At 42.8% G+C, this 18649-nt stretch overlaps 1 protein-coding gene across 1 annotated transcript; it reads left to right on the plus strand.

The window, feature by feature from the left end:
- Positions 1-11310: 11310 nt before the first annotated feature.
- LOC112873537 (probable sucrose-phosphate synthase 2) lies at positions 11311-17597 on the plus strand. Its single transcript, XM_025936531.1, has 13 exons — positions 11311-11594; positions 11693-11782; positions 12646-12854; positions 13145-13208; positions 13652-14350; positions 14504-14611; positions 14761-14892; positions 15007-15183; positions 15444-15497; positions 15596-15658; positions 15767-16471; positions 16604-16731; positions 16983-17597. The coding sequence occupies exons 1-13, from the start codon at positions 11406-11408 to the stop codon at positions 17257-17259; spliced, it is 2895 nt and encodes a 964-aa protein (XP_025792316.1). The 5' UTR covers positions 11311-11405; the 3' UTR covers positions 17260-17597.
- The last annotated feature ends 1052 nt before the right edge of the window (positions 17598-18649 follow it).

Below are 18649 nucleotides of genomic sequence, written 5' to 3' on the forward strand. Positions count from 1 at the left end.
GAGAAATCCTCATGATAGATATCGGCAATCCGAGCAAACTTCTCCACATCAAACTTAGAGAATGAATTTCTTGGATCAAGGCAAGCAAAACACACAAGCAACTCTGAAGATAGCTCATTAAAGCGATGATCAAACTCTGTGGTGATAGAATCTATAGCAGAATAGAAGGTATCCACACGATAAAAATGTTCTTGAGTGATATTATTTCTCCCACCTTTCCTTGATCGGCCAAACCGTGGCACAGTATCACACATATTTGGTATTGGGATATCATTTGCAAGGCAAAATGCTTTGGTTTCTTCCAACAATGGCTCCCAACCCTCACTTCTCAAATTAATCAAACGTGTTCTCACATCCACAACCAACGACATAGCTTGGACAACATTTTGATCCTTCCTCTGCAAGAGAAGAGAGAGCTCATTTGTGATACGGAGGATTTGCAACATCATCTTCATCATAAACACAAAGCTGAAACACTCCATTTTTCCAACAAAGCCACCTGCACCAGATGGATTGCGCTCATCTTGATGCTGAATCCCACATTGATTCAATACGAAGCAAAGTCTTATAATGAGATCCCCATCTTGTATCTTCGGGTCTTGACAATGTTGTTGCTTGTTGTTTGCCTCTCCCTGATGAAATTTCTCCACTCTCCAACTTAGATAAGAGATTCAAGCGATGCTTATGCAACAATAAATCCTTCCTTTTGCAAGAAGCACTAGTGCTACTCACAATCAATGTTACATACTCAAAGAAATCCGCAAGGAATGAGCAACATTTTAAGACAGCAACAACTACCAATTGCAATTGATGAGCAAAGCAATGGATATAGAAAGCATATGGGTTCTTATCTCGAATTAATTTTTGAAGACCATTAAATTCACCTCTCATATTAGAAGCACCATCATACCCCTGCCCTCGAAGTTTTGCAACAACTAATCCATGATCACTTAACATCTCAACTAATGCTTTCTTCAATGAATCTGATGTTGTGTCCTTCACATGCTTGATAACTAAAAATCTTTCTATTACTTCTCATTTTTTGTTGACAAATCTCACAACTATAGCCATTTGTTCTTTGACTGATATATCACGGGATTCATCAATAAGAACGGAGAACAGACAATCCCCCATTTCTTCTTTTATTGCCTGTGTGACTGTTTCAGCATAACAGTTTGCAAGTTCTTTTTGAATCGTTCCAGAAGTCATTTTGGCATTTTTCGGACACAACTCATCAAAAGCTTTTCTAATCCCCTCATTTCTTTGTTTGTACCAATCAAGAAATTCTAAAAAATTACCCTTATTTAAGGAAGTGCTAGTCTCATCATGCCCCCGAAATGGTTCACCTTGCAATGCAAGATAATTTACAATACTTAAGGAAGCTTCCAACCGGGTCTCATATTTGACCAATGCATCTTGACTGTAACTTGACATTCTATGACTTACACTTGACCTTTGGTTACGAAAATCATGGAATGTTGTTGTTGCAACATTGTGTATGCTATTAGGCCCACAACATGTTTTGGAAATACCGTGTACACATTCCTCCACTGTGAGAAGCCAACTTTTGTAAATGCATCATGACAAAACTTCTCCTCCATCCGATCATGTTTGAAAAGGTAACAATAAAAGCAATAAGCCTTATTCTTCTCCAAACTATATTCCAACCAACTATGATTCCTAAACTAATATTTTTGAAAACTCCTCTTATCATCTGTGGAAATATATGACCAATTGGTTGAGTCGGACCTTTAGCTATGAAAGCCCTTCTAACTTCATCTCTAATATTAGGAGCAAAACGATCAATCGGAATACGAAGTCCCGGATCAGAAATAATGTGATCCGGGTTGAATTCAGTTATACCTTCCACTTCTTCACCATTAATTTCTTCATCATTGCCTTGATCATGTGCATTTTTTTCGACATTATCCTCTTCAACATCAACATGTACATCCTCTTCAACTTGTGCAAGTGGAGGAGCAATGTTTTCTTCCACTTCTTCATGTTCATGATAAACACCACTACCATGAGTGCTTGGTCCACTAGCATGGGTGCTTGGTCCACCTTGACCACTGCAAGTAAAATAGCTGTAAATCCCTGTAATCAAACAACAATATGTATTAGACATTACAGCAAATCCGAAATCAAACTCATGGAATGGAATCAACAATTGCTGGCAAATGGCAAACATACCTCTTTGGCCAATTCTTCTCCCCCTCCCCCTCCCCCTCCCCCTCCCCTGGTTCTGGTTGTTTCCGGACATGGTCGGGCACTCGGGCAGACCGGCAGACCGCAGAGCCGGCGTGGAGCTCCAGGAGGTGGCGGAGTCGGATGGCGGCCTTGGGCTTGGGGTGGGGAGGCGGCGACCAGGCCACCAGGTCTAGGCGAGCTGGTCTGCCGGGAGGTGGGGATCCGGCCAGCCGGCCAGCCTGGAACGGGGGATCTCCGGTCTCCGGATCTGGGAACTGGGGAGGTAGGGGAGGCGGGGAAGGCGGCCAGCACTGGCGGCGTGCGGGAGATGGGGCGAGTCGCGTTCGTGCGGGCGACAGGGCGTGCGGGCGGACGGGCGAGTCGAGCGGGTAAATTTTTTTTAAGCCCTGCTACCCTTCTTGGGCTGGGCCAAGGTATTGCACAAGCAATACCGGGCCACATTGGACCCTCCGCCTATGGTTATGATATGATCCCACTAGAATTAATAGTTGAGAAATCTCTATTTTTTCAGTGACTGACATGGTAGTTTATATGCTCAAAATGGTTAATACATGCGGGTTTCTTTCAAGGAAACTGCTGGGTGTTAATTTTCTAATAACTTAGTCTACAAACAAATCTATATAACAACATTGATCGTTTGGTTTTCTTTCCTTCTTTTTAATGTAAACATTTGACCGCATAGCTTAGGAAGTCTCTAGTGTTGACTGTTGATGTGATTAAGAGATCATTCTAACGTGGACCTATGATAAATGAAAACACTGTAGATCTTTCTTTTCCCCACAAATCAACATAGCAATTTCTAATCCATGAGAATGAACGCCTTCAACATGGAGGAGAGCAACGCTTTCTTTTCCCCACAAAGCAGTGCCCGCAAAGATTAATACTTGCAAATTAAAAATATCATCACGTTCATTCTAATGTACTCGAAATTCTCATGTTAATTGGTGAAAAAAATTACACCATTTATTGTCGTGGACCTACATGATAACTCGATTTGAGTAGATGAGGTGAATAAACGTTACGGTTGTGGGAAGACTGCAATGCATCTGCGCGAAAGCAATAGTGGCTTATAGCAAATTATATGTGGACATGTGTTACTACGGGACAGTGTACTTGGCAAGCTTTTGAGTATATGTGCTTGCCAAATTAGTTCTTCGTGACATACGGTAACTAATACCTGAATATATATGGCATGTATCAGTGATCGGTTCCAATCCGTATTGAAATCAGCTTTAGGTTCTTTCTTTATTCCAGATTTAGATATATTTAGTAGTCGTATTTGAAATGGATTTCTTAGATTAGTCTAGACCGTCAGTGACGGGGTTAAATACCATGGGTACCCCTAAATATGGTTCTTAGGGATCAAAATGCGGGTCAGCCCATCTCAACCAGATGGCTTGGCCCGGTCAGGTCGGGCCAGATGGCGAGGCGGATCTGGCGGCCCAGCAGCAGGCCAGGTTCGGGACACATGGTGGCCTCCCGACCCATGACACGAACGGAAGAGGTTGGGGGACCAAGCAGCCCCAGAATCGGACCTTAGGGCCAAGGCGACCTGGGGAAGGCGCGGGGCGGCATTAAATGCACCAGCCATGACAAGACGTGCATGCACGCCCCCCACCCGATAGCCGGGGCCAGGGCACCACCGACAAACTGGAGGAACAAAGGGTGCCCCCGGTCAACCGGGTCATCATGACGCTGTGATCAGCCCTCACGGGGGCCACGCTCCCTCCACAGGGCGACAGAATAGCCTGTATCGGGTCACCCTCCGCCATCAGGTATAGGGAGGGGGGCGCCGCGCTAGCAGGCCCCACCGTGGACCACGCGGCGAGAAGAGGAGCAGGGTGCCCGACCTCCCGAGCCCGGTGAGGGAGGCCAGGTGTGCCAACCAAGCAGGAGGTCCGCCCCGGTGCATTAGGACAGAGGCGTGCCGCAAGTATGATGGCGCCATTCCCTGCCGCGGGGAGGGGCGGGCGGACCCAAGAACATGTCAGGCGGCGTTGCGATCTAGGCGGACAGGTCACGATACGGGACGCGGCAGAGCACGTTCCACCGAAGGAGCCCCTAGACGGACAGGTGTAGACCAGCCGACCTCGCTCTAAGTGCGTCGACCTTGGGGTTCGGGACACCCTCCCTCTCTCAGCAATGTAACCCATATCACCACGTATATAAGGCGGAGCTGAGCCTTCTCTATAAGAGACGACACGAGAAAACACACGCACACTGCTTGCAAGCGCCCCGTTGTAAGCACCCAGCACTCAAATGTGAGGAATACGAAGAACACCACCCATACTGGAGGTAGGGCGATTACCCGAACTAGCCTAAATCCTTGCATTCGATTGTTAGCCACGGAGCCACGGAGAAGCGCGGCGCTAAATTTACTAGCCGGTGAACGAAGCACCGACACGTCTTCATAAAATCCAACGGTCTAAATCCTTCTCTTTTTTAGATTAACGTGGAGTTTCTAGACCCTCTCGGCGAACGTGATTGTTTCTTTTGACACTCTCTTATTAATATAATAAATTACACAGTACAACTCAGATACTCACAACATATGCACACTCACCCCTATGAACGCACATACGCAAACCCTACCCATATGAGCATCTTCAAAGATTGAGCCAGCAAATTCTCGAGATTGACAAAGTCACCACAGGCGCCTCGCTGTCGACGGGAACATCGCCTACTACTTGAAAGTGTATTTGGCCCCCCTAAGTGGGTTTTGGTGTTGATGACATACACAATTAAGGAGCTAAGGAGTTTATCGAGTTATGGATAGGTTAAAATTTAATGAAATGAAAAAGAGCAAGAAAAGATGCCAAATTTGCTTAAAGTATGGTGTTGAGCTTAAAAGAAGATCTTTTATTACTTTCTATTTTGAATTTGAGTATAGAAAATACCGTACTATTAAGAGGGATGCGAATGGATAGCATGAAAGTGTCAAAGTGCTTATTTGAGATGCTAACCCTCAAAGAGAGACACAGAATCGTGCACCTAGTTTTCTGACTGTTTCAGTGTGTGTCGGAAGTTCCGACCAGAGGTCGGAAGTTCTGACACCTATCAGAAATTCTTAGTAACTTCCGACAGGAAGTTCTCGGCTAGCTAATTTTAGATAGGTCGGAAGTATACGATCCCGTGTTGGAAGTTCCGACTATCACTTAAGCAGTGCACTAACGGCTAGCTTTTAGGGCTCAGGTATTTATACCCCCTCAACCTTTCCTTTATTTGCTGCTGACCTAACCCAAGACAAACATCTCCAAGAGTATTTACTACTCCTCCCCGATCCCTCCTTGAGATAATACTTTAGTTGATTTGAGCTAGAGCTTGGGTGAGAGCAAGATTGAGGTGTGAGACTCAACCATTTAAGTGAGAGGGCAGCTAAGTTCATCTCAAGAGTACTTGAAGCATCTTCATCTTTCGATTCACGTTTATTACTCTTGAAGCTTACTTCTAGACGATATGGTGTCGCCCGTGGAGTGTCCTCTCATGTGTATGTGCCCCCGGAAGTTTGTATTATCCTATCCTTTATGGATTTCATAGCAAGTGACTCAATTCTCCTTTGTGGTTGATTGAGTGAGGTAAAGGGTTAGTGAAAGGCCTGGCTCTTTGTGAGTTCCTCAATGGAGACGTAGCTTTCTTAGTGGGAGGGAACCTCGGGAACAAATCTCTTATATCTTGTACTTATTGCATTTATTTAGTTCTTGTTGATCTAGAATTGTTTTGTGCCGATCTATGTAATCGAGTTGTTGTGCTTGCAAAGATCACCTGCAGAAGTCTCCTAATATCATTGCGCAACTTTTGATTCAGCCAGGTTCTGCAGTTTCAAGTTTAATTTTGAATTTCGTATAAGAACTTTTCTTTCGTCGGAAGTTCCGGTCCAGTGTCGGAAGTTATCGGAAGTTCCGACAGATTTAATCGTTGCGAAGAATTTTTTACATTTTATAGTTACGTCTATTAACTCTCTCTCCCTGTAGACATCACCAAAATTCTTTCACCGCTAAAAGTACAATACTGTTAAATTTTAAAAATTTTGCTCCTACAAGAAATCGAACTCAGCACTTTCTCGTACTCAGCACCTAAGATGACTAAGCTACTGCACTTTCGCCCTTGCCGTTCCAGCTCCTGCCACACGAACCCTGCCACCTGAGTGCGTGACCATGATCAATTGGTCAATTAACTAGTTTGTTTGTTTTTTTACATCAATCAATCAACTAGTGGGCAGTGGCGGATCAAAACCTATAGTCTTTTTTCTTTGGAGGGCGGGGGTTATTTTTGTTTCACAAAAAAAAAGAAAGCATGGGTTTGTTGTAAGCAATTTAAAGGAAAAAAAAGCCCAGCTGCAACGAAGCACGTGCCGTAGTAATGAAATGGCGTGAGGTCTCGCAATCGCCCAGGCCAAGGATCAATTCGTGATGTCACATTGAAATTAGTAACAAAAAGGGAGGGACATTAGGAACGTAGATGGCGCTGGTATAAGTCAGCATCACTTTTGCAAATTGCCGGTCACTCTAGTTCCAATAATCAGTGGCTCACGTGAGCATGTTTTAAACAGAATCAAAGGTACCATCTAGCAGGATACTTAGTTGGAACTTGGGGAAGTTACTAAGTACCGGTGCTACTGGCTTTCCTTTTGGCTCTCACAAGCGTCATGTTTGTTCCGGTTTTGATTCACGTTATTCGGTTGCGACCGTGTGAGGCACTAAGGTTTAGGGACTTAGGGTTGCATCAGTCCTATACCACTAAGCATTATCGGAGTTGTTGTACTTCTCACCCTTTTCTCTTTGTGCTTCAATTCACAAGCATCATGTTAGTTTCAGTTCTTGAAAAGAATAAGCGTTTTTATCTTTCATTTTGAAAGGTGACGCTCTCATTCCTTTGGTGGAAAACAGAAGCCCAGATCCAAATCTTCAGCATTTGGTTCGTGAGTTTAAACACTGCATTCCTTTGTTGACAAAATTTGACATGTATATCATTTCCACATCAGCTCGTAGGTTGGAAACAATAGATAGCCAGATCAATTTCCCAAGGTTCTGAAAAAAATACAGACCTACTAGTCCAAATTGGCCCATGATATTTGTCTGTTTCTAAATTCCAATAGGTGTATGCAGTCATAACATACAGGCTAGAGATGCTTTGATCATTTTATCAAAGACAAACTTACTGCACTCTATTATTTTCTTCGTTAGGTGCAGTGGTAGGTGAACGCGACCCCCATAGTGAAAACTTTCCCCTTTAAAATAGGGTGAAGGTGACATGATCTTGTAAATTAATTAATCCTATGACCAAATTAACAAAATTACATGTTGGCAATCCAAGCACAACAATCTTTGCTGAAACCACCAATCTGTTACCAGGCAACTTCCATTTAACCAATTTAATTTTGAGGTTACTGTCATGCCTGTGTAAGCCACAAAAAAAATAGTCGATTCGACCTAGCGGTTACTCAAGAGAATATGTCACTTTAACGGTTTTCATATCACATAAACCTCCGAAGGCGATTTCGCAACAAACTCATCAACTGCACTTTTTATGCTGTGAAATGCCAGTGCACAGCATATCTGCCTTGGCCACGCTTTTAATTTGTTTTCCTTTTTCTCCTGTCACATACCTAGCTCTCGTATGGACAACCCAGTGGGCTTCTCTTTTGCACATATATTCTCATCTTGCCAAGAACATATTCCAACATTAAAAGGTATATATTCCGGCGAGATCAACCTTTTTTAAAATGCGCAAATTCCATCCGTATGGCCCGGTAGCTTGCATGGAACGCTAACGAAGAACACCGTATCTTTGTTCGGACCAACAAGAACAAGAACACTGAATATTCGTGTTTCTTGATCATACATGACAGATAGTGTTCATTCTGCCAATTTTCAAAGTGAAAGAAAGATATTTTTTTCAGGGGAGGAGAAAAATGGTTTGCGAAAAAAACACCATTGCCATACAATGTGGATAAGAGGGGACGAAACAGTTTCAGATCACAAAGTTCATCCGGGCCACAATAATTTTGGAAATCCTACAGCATGCTACTAGTAGGAATGCACAAGGTGCAATCATACTGAGCATCTACACGCATATCCTACCTCCGTGCGTGTGATCCTCTCGATGGAGCTTATCGTTTTCAGACTCCAAGGTGTGATCTGGCTCTGATACAGATAGATGCTTTGTCCCTGCTTCACCGTTTCCATGCTGCTATTGGTGCTCTTATCTCGTTCAGGCAGTTGCAGGACACAAGTTCCTATGGTTACGGATCGCGGTGAGGCATGGTTGCTGTGCAGTGCAGTGTAGGATACAATTCGCCCATGGAATGGACCACTGTTTGGTGGCGCTGCAGTATTCTTAGGTTTGTCCTTCTCTAGTGCAGTAGTTTTCATGTGTGCATATGGCTCCATTTGCATTGTATTTGTGGCTATATGCTAGTTGCTAAGGCCGTCCACAATGTGCTTCACTTTATTTTTTTGGAAAAACTGGTGGCAAACTTTGCTCGTATAGGTTAAGTAGTCCCTATTTGACTTTGATCTTCCAGAGAAGAGTCCTCTTCAACTTGAATTTAGATGCATCTATTTTTTTAAAACACAAAATATCTGTTTCTAGATTTTTAGATAAAATAAGCTGCAGACTAAACCTAATCTAGAGCCAACTTTATAAGAAATACTTTATAGAAGTAGTTCAGATGGGTGCTATCAATTTGAGCATCAGCTAGAGTGTCATAGGAAAGCGGTGTGCTTATGTTCTGAAACTTTAATCAGGTGCAACCGTTCAAAGAACTAGGCTCAGACTTGGATTGGATGCTGTTCTTGAAAGTTACATTCTGCTGTAAGTGTAGGGAGCTAGGGTCCATATTTCTGCCGATTTCGGGCTAGTTCACCGTCCTGTCAAACTCTGCTTACTGCTAAAGTAACAAGGGCATAGGCAAACAAGGCGATTGCCATTGGATTAGACGAGCTGATACTTGGTTTACAAGCAACGTACCACCTGACCTAAAACTCTAGAGCCAAAAATATATTATCATGTGAAAGAATATATAAAGTATCTCATTACTTAGCACCTAGGTTAAGCAGACGAACATGGATTATATAATAATTACCTGCAACAGTTGAAATGTGCACTTGGAGTAGTCGGACACGTTTCAGCTGTCATGAGGTGAAAATGCTGAACACTAATCATCCGCCAGAAAACGAGCTGAAAACACAACAGAAGTTGTAAAACAAACTTCTCTGTTCTTTTCAGATTTCACTGACGATAACGATCCATGACTCTTTCAAAGTCTTCATTGTCAGAGTTCAGAACAGCACTCCTGTCCTGACCTGTACTCGTTGCGATACTCACACGTGGTCAGAAAACCAAAGTGCCACGCGTGTTAATCCTAAGTATCCAACCATTGGCATTAGCTAGACACATGGTCAGGAGAGCAATGACGCCCTGTTTAATTTGCAAAGGAATTTGTCCATACACCATGTCAGTTTCATGGTCCAAGAATATGCCTCCCTTTTGTTAGGTACCGAACGAATTGAAATGTTCTGATGAGTCATCGCTGATGATGAGATCGATTGGCCAAGAGTCTTCAAACACCTAATCATATTCCTAGACCAATCATCTTTGTTCTCATATATTTTTGAAAGAGCTACTTTTGTTTTTGTTTAAACACACAGATTTTTCTGAAGAATCAACGAAGGGGTAAGGTAACCCAGCTAACATCATAAGACGAATAGATTCTCCGCATCCCTCCCTGTGTATCAAACAATGTGACTCATCCAATGTTCAGCAATGAGATAAATAGGATTCACATGTAGAATCCAAATCTTATTCTAAACTTTCAAAAAAAATCTTTTTCTAAACGATTTGGCACGTCCTCGTCAGATGCATCGACCTGTTTGCTTTTAGTTTGGGGGTGCTTTTCACTTTTTGAGTAGTTGGCATTTGGGAATAGCGCCAAGGATAACGATCCTGCCGGAGCAAATCAGGAGTCGACACCCACTTGGTTCAGGGTTACGGAGCCCACCCATACTTATCAGAAGAACCAAACACTTGTCAAGTTGTGGACGAACTGATGATCAGTGTCACAGGGAACACCAATTCGAAAGCTAATTACCAGCATCTGCGGCAACGACGGGTGAACAACTTCCTGAATTTTTCAGCTAGAAGATGAAGAAACCAGTGCGATTTCCTTATGCAAAACCCTTCCCTGCTCTCCTTTTTCAGAAAAGATCCTGATTAGTGATCACAATCACCAGTCACTTGGACTATGGATGAAGAGGAGGAAAAAAACAAAAGCGCTGACGGCTGACTCCCTCGGCGAATCCAGTTGGCGGCGCCGGCTGTACTAGGGCTTGTATTCGCTGGATGAGCATGTACTATGGCTCCTATTTGCTGGATCGTGTGCGTTGCAGCCTGGACGCGACTGTACTACGTACCAATGCATTTATTTTATTAGAAATTTTGCTTGTTATCTTGTTGTTATTCGGATCTGAAATTAAAAAAAAGTAACATTTGGGTTAATCAGCATGGGCCCTACGAGGCCTCCTAAAAAAAGTCTTTTTATAAAGAGGGCCTTGGAAGTACACCAGCCAGGAGCCCACTGGGCCGCGTGGTCTCTAGCTACGCTGCGGTGTTCGTGGGGGCAATTTCGCCATTTTCTCTTGTTTAATTTTTTGATTGCATTATGCAACAGCCTTGCGGTTATACATGAACGCAGATATTCACGTACCCGCACACATACTTCTCCTTATAAAAAAATATGCACGCAACCCGCTCACATGCATGAGTACACGATGATTGAATGTGTACGAAAATAGTAGTCCCTCCTACATCTTTCGATGACAATGGTGGAAAATTGAGCATAAGAGCAACCCAAAACCAAATCAAAGTGGAAAATTGCATATATTAATTCAAACAATTTTTTGGTGATATATATATATATACAAGACTAAACTTAATTTGAAGTAGCCTAACCCAATGGAATTAAACAAGCATTTATGTCACCATGCCACCATACCATTTTCTTGTTGCCTATCCAGCCCATTATGAGGGCACCTTTCCTTTTTTTTTGGCAATATATATAAAAATTCCAACGCTTTTAATATATTTTTAACTAGGCTATTTCTCCACCTCCTCTTCCTTCTTCCTCCCTCCGCCTCGCCTCCACTCTTCCATTCCGTCCCCCCGATCTCGCCGGGATCCCCTCGGCGGCGGTGGCGATGGCGGGCAACGACAACTGGATCAACAGCTACCTCGACGCCATCCTCGACGCCGGAAAGGCGGCCATCGGCGGCGACCGGCCCTCCCTCCTGCTCCGCGAGCGCGGCCATTTCTCCCCCGCGCGCTACTTCGTCGAGGAGGTCATCACCGGGTACGACGAGACCGACCTCTACAAGACATGGCTACGCGTACGTCCGTCCCCGATGCGCCCGCCGCAATTCCACCTCCTACCTTCTGTTGCTGTTGCTCTGATTCCGTCACCGATCTGGGCGTGCGGTGTCTCCAGGCGAACGCGATGCGGAGCCCGCAGGAGAGGAACACGCGGCTCGAGAACATGACGTGGAGGATCTGGAACCTCGCGAGGAAGAAGAAGGAGGTGAGCTCGGTTCTTTCTCCGGTTGCTTCTCTCCTTGGACTGTGCTAGCTCAAAGTATCGTTCGACGTTTGATGGGGGGTTTGTGGCGACCATTCTGCCTAGAGGTTAATGATTAGCTCGAGCGAGTTAGATCGACCAGTGTTTTTTTTCTTAGTTATTGCCAGAAATTGCACAGATGTTGCTAGGTGACTTTTGGACGCAACGAGATCAGTTAAGATGAGATGCATAAACGGAGCACCATATTGACTTGTGAAGAGTTTGCTGTCAGACGGCATTGCCTTCTGATACAGCTTTTGACGTTACAGTTTGCCCACTTCTAAATCCTCAGTTTCTCAGCTGCCACTTCTATGATACTAATCACTGTTAGTTTGTAAATGTCTTTCCTTGTCCAGAAGCTAAAGCAATTGTGACAGATGCTGGGAACAAGGGAATTTCATGGATGTCCACTACCCACTAGCTGAGTAGCTGAGCCAATTGGGCATGCTGACCCGGCCTATCCCATTCCAGCATCCTTTTTGTATATTCCAAAGCTCTCCATGGCTATTATTGTGTTCTCTGGACACATCACATTCCATTTTGACTATAGTTCCCTGTCATATAACAAAGCACTTTTGCACAATGGCACAGTATTCTTAGTCTACCTCCGATTTGTCACTTCTCCTGAGCTTTTACATTTTATACCTCTTTGGTAACTTGTAGTATCCAGCATTGTGTTAATCGTACCACATAGTTCTTTTTATATCTAAGACCGCAAAGGTCCTGATCTTCTGTTATGCTTCCATGAGAGGCTAAATACTAGAGTTGTCTGTTCTTCTCTTTCTAAAATTGTCCTCTGTTTTTCATATGCATATTTGGATATGCAGTTCGAGAAAGAAGAAGCCTGTCGGATGTCGAAACGCCTGCCAGAAACTGAGAAAACACGAGCTGATGCTACTGCAGATATGTCTGAAGATCTGTTTGAAGGAGAAAAGGGAGAAGATGCTGGTGATCCATCTGTTGCGTATGGTGACAGCACAACAGGGAGCTCACCAAAGACAAGTTCAATTGACAAGCTATACATAGTATTGATAAGGTATAGATGATACTCCTTTACAATACCAGGTTCTCCCACATCTCTTTCCGTAGGGAGCAAGGAAGAAATGATTTTCTTCTATTCTTTTAGTGTTTGAAGGGGCACTGATTTATTTGTGACAAATGCTTCAAGGGTGTTTCTCTACTGTCACATGTTAGCAGAAACCCACATGGATTGCTCATGATTTAGTGGTATATGAGCAGCTAGCCGGTTTTACAATGGCTAATATGCAATTTGAACTCATCACTGGCATATAGCCTTCGTTAATCAGTCTGCGCTTCATACTGCAGTCTACATGGTCTTGTCCGTGGGGAGAATATGGAGCTTGGCCGGGATTCAGATACGGGCGGCCAGGTAAATTTTCTGCACTCAGTCAATATGTATAACAGCTTTTATTGACCTGAACAAGTATATTGTGCATACTTCCAATATTTGACAACTCAAGTTTGACTGGATGATTATTTCTTAATAAACTACAAAGGCTTCTATTTTTTCACAACTCATATTTTATTGAAAAATGTATCTTAATGGGCTTCATACTGTGGTTGTCTTCTAACTATAATTATTGGATACTTTTCTTCCTGTATGAGAATTTCTAGTATTTTGCACTATCGCTTGAAAACATCCAGACCTTGTGTGATTGATTTTAGTATTTGCTAGGTCACACTCCTTTTCTTCATTACAAATGAACATACCCTAGGAAGCCACAACACAATCACATTTATGTTTTATCATCTGATGTTTCCCACCTAGTAAAAGGTCAGATGAGTAAATGATTTAATTCATCATTTTTGTAGGTCAAATATGTGGTCGAACTTGCTAAAGCATTGAGTTCATCTCCTGGAGTTTATCGGGTTGATCTGCTAACAAGACAAATCTTAGCACCAAATTTTGATCGTAGTTATGGTGAACCTGCGGAATTGTTAGTTTCAACAAGCGGTAAAAATTCTAAACAAGAAAGAGGAGAGAATAGCGGTGCATATATAATTCGGATACCTTTTGGTCCAAAAGACAAGTATCTGGCTAAAGAACAGCTATGGCCTTTCATTCAAGAATTTGTTGATGGTGCACTCAGCCATATTGTGAGGATGTCAAAGGCCATAGGTGAAGAAATTGGCTTCAGGCATCCAGTATGGCCTGCTGTGATTCATGGGCATTATGCCAGTGCAGGAATCGCTGCTGCTCTACTTTCTGGAGCACTTAACCTTCCTATGGCGTTCACAGGACATTTTCTTGGGAAAGATAAATTGGAAGGACTTCTCAAACAAGGGCGTCAAACAAGGGAACAAATAAATATGACATACAAAATAATGTGCCGAATTGAGGCAGAGGAGCTATCTCTTGATGCGTCTGAGATCGTTATTGCAAGCACTAGGCAAGAGATAGAAGAGCAGTGGAACTTGTACGATGGTTTTGAGGTTATACTTGCAAGAAAGCTTCGAGCAAGAGTAAAACGCGGTGCTAATTGTTATGGCCGTTTTATGCCTCGTATGGTTGTAAGTACACACATTCTACTACCCTCCTGAAGCAACTTTGATCATTGCAAGTATATTATTTCTAGGCAATTAGCACAAGATTTAATTGCACCAATTGTCTATCGTTGCTTTGATTTTCCCTTATGATGTATTTTCTATTCATGGCTTTTGCAGATAATTCCTCCTGGAGTTGAATTTGGTCACATCATTCATGATTTTGATATGGACGGTGAAGAAGAGAATCCATCTCCAGCATCTGAGGATCCACCTATTTGGTCTCAGGTCACTGCGTTTTCTTCAGCATACTATACACACTAAGTCATCAGTGAAGCATTTATTCTACTGTTAACGTTGATGGTTTCTTTTGACCTGTCAAACCTGTGTTTTAAATTTCAGACACTGACTATAAATATGTTTACAACTGATCGCAGATAATGCGCTTCTTTACAAATCCTAGGAAGCCTATGATTCTAGCAGTTGCTCGTCCTTATCCTGAGAAGAATATTACAACACTTGTAAAGGCATTTGGTGAATGTCGGCCACTAAGGGAGCTTGCAAATCTTGTAAGATTGATATTGGTTGTCCATATATTTTTTTTTTGTTACAGGACCATAACCACAACACTTAGGATGTTGAATGATCTTACTGTTGTGCTTACTTGTGGTTTTATATTGCAGACATTGATAATGGGCAATCGTGAAGCTATTTCTAAGATGCACAATATGAGTGCTGCTGTTCTGACATCAGTTCTTACATTGATTGATGAATATGACTTGTATGGCCAAGTGGCATACCCCAAGCATCATAAGCACTCAGAAGTTCCCGACATTTATCGTTTAGCTGCAAGAACAAAGGTATGCTCTTTTCCCTTTGGTCTGGAGCAAATCATTTGAGGTTCTTATCTTGTACTTGTTTATCTGGTTCTAGCATAGAAAGTCATACATTTGAGACATATATAAAAAAATCAAGTAAAAAGCAAGAACAAATTCTTGATTCTGTGAACTAGAAACCATGGTTTATTTAATAGTATCGTTAGCTGAACTTGTTGTGTCCTTAGTACTTGTGTTCCTTTACTATACACTTGCATGCTGATCATATGTTGATCTTTCTGCAGGGAGCTTTTGTAAATGTAGCTTATTTTGAACAATTTGGGGTTACCCTGATAGAGGTCAGAACTATTGAGACTCCAATTTACTGTTGCCGCTATTACAGTATTATCTTGTCTCTGTATCCTAATAACAACCGATTTGCTGTATCCATGAGCAGGCTGCTATGAATGGTTTGCCTATAATTGCGACAAAAAATGGAGCACCTGTTGAAATTAATCAGGTGTGTTTCCTTCCATTATTCCATTAGTACACACACTTTTTCTTTGGAAAATATGTCAACTAATCGCAATGCATCAATATATCGGTTTTCTTATTGATGTTAATGCAGGTCCTCAACAACGGTCTCCTTGTTGATCCACATGATCAGAATGCCATTGCAGATGCACTCTATAAACTTCTTTCTGACAAACAACTTTGGTCAAGGTGCAGAGAGAATGGACTGAAAAATATTCACCAATTCTCATGGCCTGAGCACTGCAAGAATTATCTGTCAAGGATATTAACTCTTGGCCCGAGGTCTCCTGCTATTGGTGACAGAGAGGAGCAGAGTAATACACCTATTTCAAGAAGGAAGCGAATCATTGTTATTTCTGTGGACTCTGTTAGCAAGGAAGATCTGGTCAGGATCATCAGAAATGCTATTGAGGTCATACGTACACAAAACATGTCGGATTCAACTGGTTTTGTGCTGTCAACTTCACTGACAATATCAGAGATATATTCATTGCTAGTACCTGCAGGCATGCTTCCCACTGATTTTGATGCTTTCATCTGTAATAGTGGGAGTAACATTTACTATCCTTCATATTCTGGTGAAACACCAAACAATTCCAAGATTACGTTTGCATTAGATCAAAATCACCAGTCACATATCGAGTATCGTTGGGGAGGAGAAGGCCTCAGGAAGTATCTAGTGAAGTGGGCCACTTCAGTGGTAGAAAGAAAGGGAAGAACAGAGAGGCAAATTATTTTTGAAGATCCAGAACACTCTTCAACCTATTGTCTCGCATTTAGAGTGGTTAATCCCAATCATGTAAGCCCATTAATTTTCAAGTCATATGTTACTTTCTTGAAACTTTGCATGCACATCCTTTCATTTTGAGTTTTTACCACATTTCCCTTTCATGACGTCTGACACTCTGACATGACTATTTTCTTATTGTAGCTTCCTCCTTTGAAGGAGTTGAGGAAGTTGATGAGAATCCAATCTCTCCGTTGCAATGCATTGTATAACCACAGTGCTACCAGATTATCCGTAGTCCCTATTCACGCATCACGTTCTCAGGCTCTAAGGTTTGCCATTTTTATTTATTTATATTATTTATAAATTCTTCTTCGTCCTGCCTTTTACCAGCCTAAATCTTTAAGTTATAGTATATGCCCTAAAGTTTGTCATGGATTTTACCAACACTATCTTATGTGCCCTAAAGTTCCTAAAGTTTACTGAATAGAGAGCTTTGTGCATTACTCCAATAAGCTCTTTGTCTGCAACTGTGTGTAGCATATTGTTACCAGTGTTGACAATTTTTCTTTTGCTCCATTAGGTACTTGTGTATACGTTGGGGGATAGAGGTACCCAACGTCGCAGTCCTCGTCGGTGAAAGTGGTGATTCAGATTACGAGGAGCTGCTGGGGGGCCTCCACAGGACTATCATCCTGAAGGGTGAGTTCAACATCCCTTTAAACAGGATCCACACCGTCAGGAGATACCCCTTGCAGGATGTCGTCGCACTCGACAGCTCCAACATCATTGGTGTCGAGGGTTACTCGACCGATGACTTGAAGTCTGCCCTGCAGCAGATGAGTATCCTGACGCAATAACACCTCCAGGGAGCTTCTGTTCCCCCATACCACATGAACTAGAAAAACAAAAGGAGACCGAAACCAAGTGTCAATGTTTCCACGTCTGATGGAGACGCGATTTTGTTTGTAGGCTGTAGAGGTTGTGTTTGTGTGTGCGGTGGTGGTGGTGGTGGTCAATTCTTGAGCTGTGAATAACTGCCCTCCTTTGTTTGTACCAAATTTTGAAGTGAGTACGTACATTACCACATACTGATGCTGGAAAAACAGATGCGAAAGAAAAGAGTGGTTCGGAACGGCAATGTTCCAATGTACGCTATTGCTGAGCCTGGAAAATGGGCTCCCCTCTTCATCAGTTACCTGTCTAGTTCGTTTCAAAATGAAAAGTTACCTGTCCAGTTTGTTTTGCCTTTTGAACATTGTATCATCTGGATAGTTACCGAGACACCCAGCTCTCCGCCTCTCCCCCTCTCCGGTGAGTCTCGCGACCCACGCGCGCCCACAGGCTGCAGCTGGAGCGTGCTGTTTCAACGGCACAAAATCGCTGGGAGCCGATACCGTGGAGCGGAGCAACGATCCATCGGAACAGCACGGATCTGTTCCCCGGACACGTCAGCAGGCGCCAGGCGCCAGGCGAGCTTAAAAAGGGTGGAAAAAAAGTTCGTGGTCGGCGAGTGGGAGGCCACCTGGTCGACCAACGGATAACGCCGGGGGCCGAGCAGAAAAGAGAGCACGATACCAACGCCCCTCCACCGCGCATCCAGGTCTCCATCAGAGTTTTTTCCAAGCGAAAAACAGAGGCTGAGAAGCGTGAGCTAGGATAATGCCTCTACGGAGATCGAACTAGCAAGGCACGTACAGATGTACTTGCCCAGCTGGTGACAGACAGAATTCTAGTAAAGCCATGTGCCGCAGTTAACCGTTTCAAGAGAAGATATTTTTATACACCTAGTTACCATAGGTTTTTTGACAGATACCACACTTTTAATGCAGTAATGATGATGTGCCAAAATATATCTTACACTTTGCAGCAACAAAAATAAAAATATTCGCCATGACGTATAGGCTAGACTATGCTTACTTAAGAAAAAAATGATGGCTACGGTTCGAGGAGTAAAAAAAAATACTACGAAACCATAAGTATATTCCTGAGTTAGCTAAACTTAAATTTTTTCCTAATGCTACGTGAATAAAAACCTCCAAGTAAGATTACCTGGAGACGCCAAATATACGAGATCGAAAACATTTTTTTTCCAGCTCTAGTTTTCATGTACTATCTCATTAGAAAATTTTACAAGTATAAAACATAATGCAGAAAATCTGGATTAAATTGTTACCAGCCTCCTAGTGCTCTGCGTAGACATTCCATTCCAGCAGCGAAAAGCCTCAAAAGACATCTGGGAAATGGGAG

The sequence above is a fragment of the Panicum hallii genome, chromosome 1 (genome assembly GCF_002211085.1).
Source record: "Panicum hallii strain FIL2 chromosome 1, PHallii_v3.1, whole genome shotgun sequence".
Taxonomy (NCBI): Eukaryota; Viridiplantae; Streptophyta; class Magnoliopsida; order Poales; family Poaceae; genus Panicum; species Panicum hallii.